This window comes from Lactuca virosa, chromosome 8 (genome assembly GCF_052849685.1).
Source record: "Lactuca virosa cultivar CGN04683 chromosome 8, Lactuca_virosa_CGN04683_v6, whole genome shotgun sequence".
Lineage (NCBI taxonomy): Eukaryota > Viridiplantae > Streptophyta > Magnoliopsida > Asterales > Asteraceae > Lactuca > Lactuca virosa.
Window position 1 is genome coordinate 208406564 of NC_136433.1, and position 6379 is coordinate 208412942.

At 41.6% G+C, this 6379-nt stretch overlaps 1 protein-coding gene across 1 annotated transcript; it reads right to left on the reverse strand.

Moving 5' to 3' along the window:
* Positions 1–4918: 4918 nt before the first annotated feature.
* LOC145131217 (uncharacterized) lies at positions 4919–5773 on the reverse strand. Its single transcript, XM_079065943.1, has one exon. The coding sequence runs from the start codon at positions 5771–5773 to the stop codon at positions 4919–4921; it is 855 nt and encodes a 284-aa protein (XP_078922069.1).
* Positions 5774–6379: the final 606 nt, after the last annotated feature.

Consider the following 6379-nt stretch of genomic DNA (forward strand, 5'->3'; position numbering starts at 1 on the left):
AACTTTTTTTCCTCTCGTTGTCTAACCCGCAGTCGGCAAGGAACTCTATAGTAAGGAGCTGGTAAGTATGTGCCATGAGATTGAGAAGGTTTTCCCACCCGATGTTACAAAACAATTGAGTGACCCCATCAAGAACTTCTAATGAAATGAGTATGGGCCTGCACACAAATTTGGTTGAGGCAACTTTCCTAGGAAAACTTTTTCTATAGTTTTCAGTCGCCTTTGAGTCCCGGAACCTTGGAATGTTTGGTTCCTCATTTTGAGCTCTAGCGAAGGCTTTGCCTCGGGCGGCAGTCGAGCGCTTTATTGACGTTGACATGACCAACCTGTAAAGAAATTAACAACCACGCGGACCAACAATCCCAACAAATAATATTTCAATTCAAATCACCAATTGACTCCCTATGGACTTCTAAAAAGGGTCAACAATCAATACAAGAAATATTTTCTGGACTCATTTCATCTAAAACCATCTAAATCATTGTTCTAAAACACGAATATTGGTTAATTATAGTCAAGGAAAAAATGTACCCATTGGTGACCATGACTTTTGAAAGTCGAAAATTACGCACGAAAATTTAGGATTTGAAAATCTTGCAATACTCCACCCCAAACTTGAAGCTTTGCTCAATACCCCATGAGAAGTAATTTACCGTAAAAACACGAGAAATCTGGCGACGGCTTGAGATTCCAGCGAGCTTTGAGGAATATTTTTAGTGGGGTTTGTAGCCTTGACCAAAAGGAACACAATGGCGGTGTTGGAATTGCGAGAGGTGGTCGGAGTTGGCCGGAAAATGGCCGGAAAGTGGCGAGATGGTGGTGGTGGCGCCCCTAATTCCGGCGGCGGATTGGAGGAAATTTTGGGTGGGAAATGTAGAGCTTGAAAAATGGGAGAGAATGCCGCTAATTTCACGTGATTCCGATCGGCGGTTTGACGGGAAATCGAGTTTTTGTGTTGTAGGTGGGAGGTGTTTCAATGGAGGATAGAGAGAAAAGAAGAAGAAGAATGGGGAAGAAAGGGTCGACTGGTGGTTTTCTTTGGGTTAAACTTGTGGTAAAACATCGTCAACACCCAGTTCAACAGAAGTCAACACCTCACGCGGACGAAACTGAGAGTATACGCGGTCCGCGTGAGGTGCACTGAAATCGTCCCTAATTCGAAACTTCACGCGGTCAATTACGTCGAGCATACACGATCCATGTATGGGCCACGCGTTCCGCTTTTGACCCACGCGGGCGAGGCTTCGGGTACACGCGGTCCGCGTGAGTAGTTTTGTGATGGTTCTTAATTGCAAAGATGACGCGGGCCTCCTGGACGGGTACACTCGGACCATTTGTGGCTCACGCGGATGAAACTGAGAGTATACGCGGACCATTTGTGAACCCGTGAAAAATCTCAAATCTTTGTGCTTGACTAAAACGAACATCGGGGGCTCAAAATTCAACACTCTTTCACTGCAAAAAGGAAGAAGAAATGTGAAATGCAAAAAGGATTTATCTAAAACATTTATTCGGAATTAGAAAAGATGAAAACACAATGTTTTCCAAAAATGCCCTTCTTTAACGTCTTTGGCGAGACGTCCTTCCCTCTCGATTTCAGTATACTGGGGCATCTAATTGGATGACATCTAGGAAATTTGCATTAAAACCTTCATAGAAAGGCTTCAAACGATTCCCATTGACTTTAAAGATTTGCCTCGTTTCTTTACTTTGGATCTCAACCGCTCCGTGCTCAAAGACATTTAGCACAACGAATGGATCTATCCATCTTGACCTTAATTTTCTGGGAAATAACTTCAAACAGGAATGGTAAAGTAAGACTCTGTGTCCTGGCTTAAAATATTTTCGGGTGATGGACTTGTCATGGAACGCCTTGGTTTTCTCCTTGTATATTCTTGTATTCTCATAAGAGTCATTCCTCAATTCTTCTAACTCTTGAAGTTGAAGCTTCCTATGTCTTCCCGCTTCATCAATGTTGAAGTTGCATTGCTTAAACGCCCAAAATGCGCGGTGCTCCAATTCTACGGGAAGATGACATGGTGTTACAAAGACCAACCTAAATGGAGACATGCGTATCGTGGTTTTGTAAGAGGTCCGGTAGGCCCACATGGCATCATCAAGCCTTAAACTCCAATCCTTTCTTGTTGGGTTGACCGTCTTTTCAAGGATAGACTTCACTTCTCTATTCGAAACCTCCGCTTGATCATTCGTTTGAGGGTGGTAAGCGGTAGAGACGTGGTGGGTCACGTTATACTTCCTTAATAAAACCTCCATCATCTTGTTCCAAAAATGCGTCTCTCTATCACTAATCAAAGCCCTAGGCACACGAAATCTCACAAAGATATTAGATTTTAAAAACACGATAACCGTTTTGGCATCATCCGATCTTGTGGCTTTGGCTTCAACCCATTTGGAGACATAGTCAACCGCGAGCAAAATGTAAACGTTGCCAAATGAGACAGGGAATGGACCCATAAAATCAATCCCCCATACGTCAAAAATTTACATGCAAGGATTGGATTTTGTGGCATTTGGTTCGTATGTGAAATGTTCCCCATCCTTTGGCATCGTTCACAACCTTTACAAAACAAATAACAATCGTGTGACATGGTTGGCCAAAATAATCCACACTCAAGAACCTTTCTCAAAGTTCGGTTAGGTCCGAAATGTCCCCCACAAGCAAATTCATGACAAAATTGCAAAATCGATTGATGCTCTTATTGGGGGCACACATCGTCTAATAATTTGATCGAGACAATGTTTCCACAAATAAGGCTCATCTCACACATAGTATTTTGCATCACTTTTCAATGTATCTTTTTGAGCACGTGTGAATGTGTCGGGATACCTTTTCATGACCAAAACGTTAACGATATAGGCATACCAAGGAATAGATTGAGTAAGGGAAAAGAGATGCTCATTCGGAAACTCATCCCGCAAAAGGAAAGGAGTCTCATTTGAAGTGATCCGACTTAGATGATCGAAAACAAGGTTTTCGCATCCACTCTTGTCCCGCATTTCCAAATCAAATTCTTGCAATAGTAGGATCCACCGGATGAGTCTTGGCTTTGCATCTTTCTTCGTCATCAAGTATTTGAGGGCCACATGATCCGAATACACAATAACTTTGGTACCAATTTGGTATTGCCTAAACTTCTCCAAAGCAAACACTATGGCCAATAGCTCATTCTCGGTGGTAGAGTAGTTGCTTTGAGCGTTGTCTAGTGTCCTCGATGCATAGTAGATCACATGGGAGGATCTTCCATTCTTTTGACCCAAAACGGCGCCTATAGCATAGTTGCTTGCATCATACAGGATCTCAAAGCGGAGATCCCAATTTGGTGCTTGCATGATAGGAGCGGATGTAAGCAACTCTTTGAGTTTGTCGAAAGCTTCTTTGCACGCCTCATTGAACTCGAAATCGACATCCTTTTGCAAGAGTAGGCACATTGGTCTTGTTATCTTTGAAAAGTCCTTGATAAACCTTCGGTAGAATCCGGCATGACCTAAAAAAGAACGAACTTCCCGAACATAAGCCGGGTAGGGTAAGCTTTGAATAACATCAATTTTAGCCTTATCAACCTCGATTCCTTTCTTTGACACAATGTGACCCAAAATAAGACCTTGACTCACCATAAAATCACATTTTTCAAAATTTAGAACCAAATTCGTTTCAATGCATCTTTTCAAAATTTTGGTGAGATTGGTCAAACATTCTTGAAATGAGTTTCCATATACCGTGAAGTCATCCATAAAAACTTCAATTATGTTTTCAACATATTCCAAAAAGATACTAACCATACAACGTTTGAAAGTGGTCGGGGCATTACACAATCAAAATGGCATTCTCCGGTATGCGAAAGTGCCAAATAGACATGTGAAGGTTGTCTTTTCTTGGTCTTCCGGTGCCACCGAGATTTGGTGAAAACCGGAATACCCGTCTAGACAACAATAGTGAGATTTCCCGGCCAACCTTTCTAGCATTTGGTCAATAAAAGGCAATGGAAAATGATATTTTCTTGTGCTTGCATTGAGTTTGCGGTAGTCTATACATACTCTCCACCCGTTTTGCATATGGGTGGGGACCATCATACATTTGTTGTTCTCGACCACCGTGATTCCTGTCTTCTTTGGCACAAGTTGCACCGGGCTCACCCACTTGCTATCCGATATCGGATAGATCATTCCCGCATCAAGGAGCTTTAGTATCTCTTTCTTGACAACTTCCATCATTGGCGGATTCAACCTACTTTGTGCATCCCGACTTGGATTGCATTCATCCTCCATCAAAATCTTGTGCATACAAGTGGAGGGGCTCAATCCCTTGATGTCCGCAATCGTCCAACCCATTGCTTCTTTATGTTCCTTCAACACCTTGAGGAGTTTCTCTTCTTCACATTCGGTTAAATGAGTTGAAATGATAACCGGAAGAGTCTCGTTGTTTCCCAAATATGCATACTTAAAGTGTTGAGGTAGGACTTTCAATTCTAGTTCCAGTGGTTGAACAAAAGAGGGTGGCAATATTGTGTGAGTTTGAGGTAATTCAATTTTCTTCACACTGAATTGAGTAGTTTTCTTGATCTCTAAATTGTTAACCAATCTTTCAACTTCTGGGTCTTAATGAGTAGAGCTTCAACTTCTTGGCTAATTTTCCATAATTAAATCCTTTGCTCAAAACCATCTCCAACATGTCACCATTAGACAACTCAAACAATTCTTGGGTTAAAGGTTCAACAACATCAACAAAATACAAGGATGAAACATCACTAGGATATCTCATAGAATCGTAGATATTAAAACTTATGGTTTCCCCATCAAAATCCATCGTTAAGCTTCCCGCATACACATCAATCTTTGTTCTAGCCGTCTTCAAAAATGGTCACCCAAGTAAAATTAGAGCCGACTTGGAGGACACTTGTTATTCTAAATCAATCACATATAAATCCACCGGGAATAGCAATTGGTTCACTTTCACCAAAACATCTTCTAAAACACCTCTAGGAAAGACACTTGATTTATCCGCAAGTGAAATTATGACACCGGTTTCACTTAAAGGTCCAACATTCAATGATTCATACACCGAATAGGGTATGACATTGATAGAAGCACCAAGATCAAGTATGACACTACTAAAAGTGACATCCCCAATCTTGCAAAGAACCGTAAACATTCTCGAATCTTTGCACTTGGGTGGAAGTTTCCTTTGTAAGACCGCGGATGCGTTTTCATTCATTGAGATTTTCTCATTTCCCTTCAATTTCCTCTTGTTGGTACAAAGTTCCTTCAAGAATTTTGCATATCTAGGAATTTGTTTGATTGCATCAAGTAAAGGGATGTTTACTTCCACCTTTCGGAAGGTGTCCAAAATCTCTTTCTCCTCCATATTCTTCTTTGAAGTTGCAAGTCGGGAGGGGAATGGCGATTGAGTGGCTATTGGTGTCACTAGGGAAATAGTCTTCTTTGGAACTCCGGCTTGTGCATCATTCTTGACTATAGGATCTTCAATGGGAATGATCTCTATTTCTTCCTTATCTTCCCTTGACTTCTTCTTTGAATTACTTTCTCCGGTTTGTTTGCCACTTCTCAAGGTCACCACATTGACATTTGGGTTCTTTTCGGTTTGAGAAAGGAGTTTTCCACGGGACTCCAACTTGCTTATGGATGTAACTATATCTCCCATTTGTGCTTCAAGGTTGGAGATACTAGTCCTTGTCTCTTTTTGGAATTTTTGGGTACTAGTGGCTAAGGATTTAACAATGTCTTCAAGAGACATTTCGAAGCTACTTAGTTGGGATTGAGGAGGTTGTTGGTGATGATGTGGAGGGTACGGTTTGGGTTGATAGTGTGGTTGTGGATGTTGGTAGTGAGGTTGTTGTGGTGGGTAGGAGGGTCTAACCAAAGAATTTTGAGGCAATGGTCTTGGGTTTTAGCTCATATTGGGATTTGGCTTCCAACTTGAATTGTAAGCATTTTGGTAACCGGATGGTTTATTGTGGTAATTTTGGAATTCTCCCGTGGCATTCACGTGTTCCACATCTTCTTGGAGAATGGGACACATATCCGTATGATGTCCCATTGTTGCGCATATTCCACAAACCATCACTTGTGGAGTCTGTCCCATGGCTAACTTTTGAACAACAGATGTTAAATCTTTGATTTGAGACTCTAGATTCGACGCCCCTACTTCATTGGCTTTTTGTTGAATGTCTCTCTTCATATCTGGCGCGGGCCAAAATGTTGTGAATTTGCGGCTATGGTGTTGAAGATTTGTCTTGTTTGTTGTGGAGTTTTGCTAAAGACATCTCCACCACTTGAGGCCTCAATTAGTCTTCTCTCCATTGGCAACAATCCCTCATAGAAGTGTTGGATGAGGAGTTGT

What these genes read in the sequence shown, in the direction of transcription:
- LOC145131217 (XM_079065943.1), bottom strand. Translation starts at nt 5,773, where the DNA reads ATGTCTCTTGAAGACATTGTTAAATCCTTAGCCACTAGTACCCAAAAA.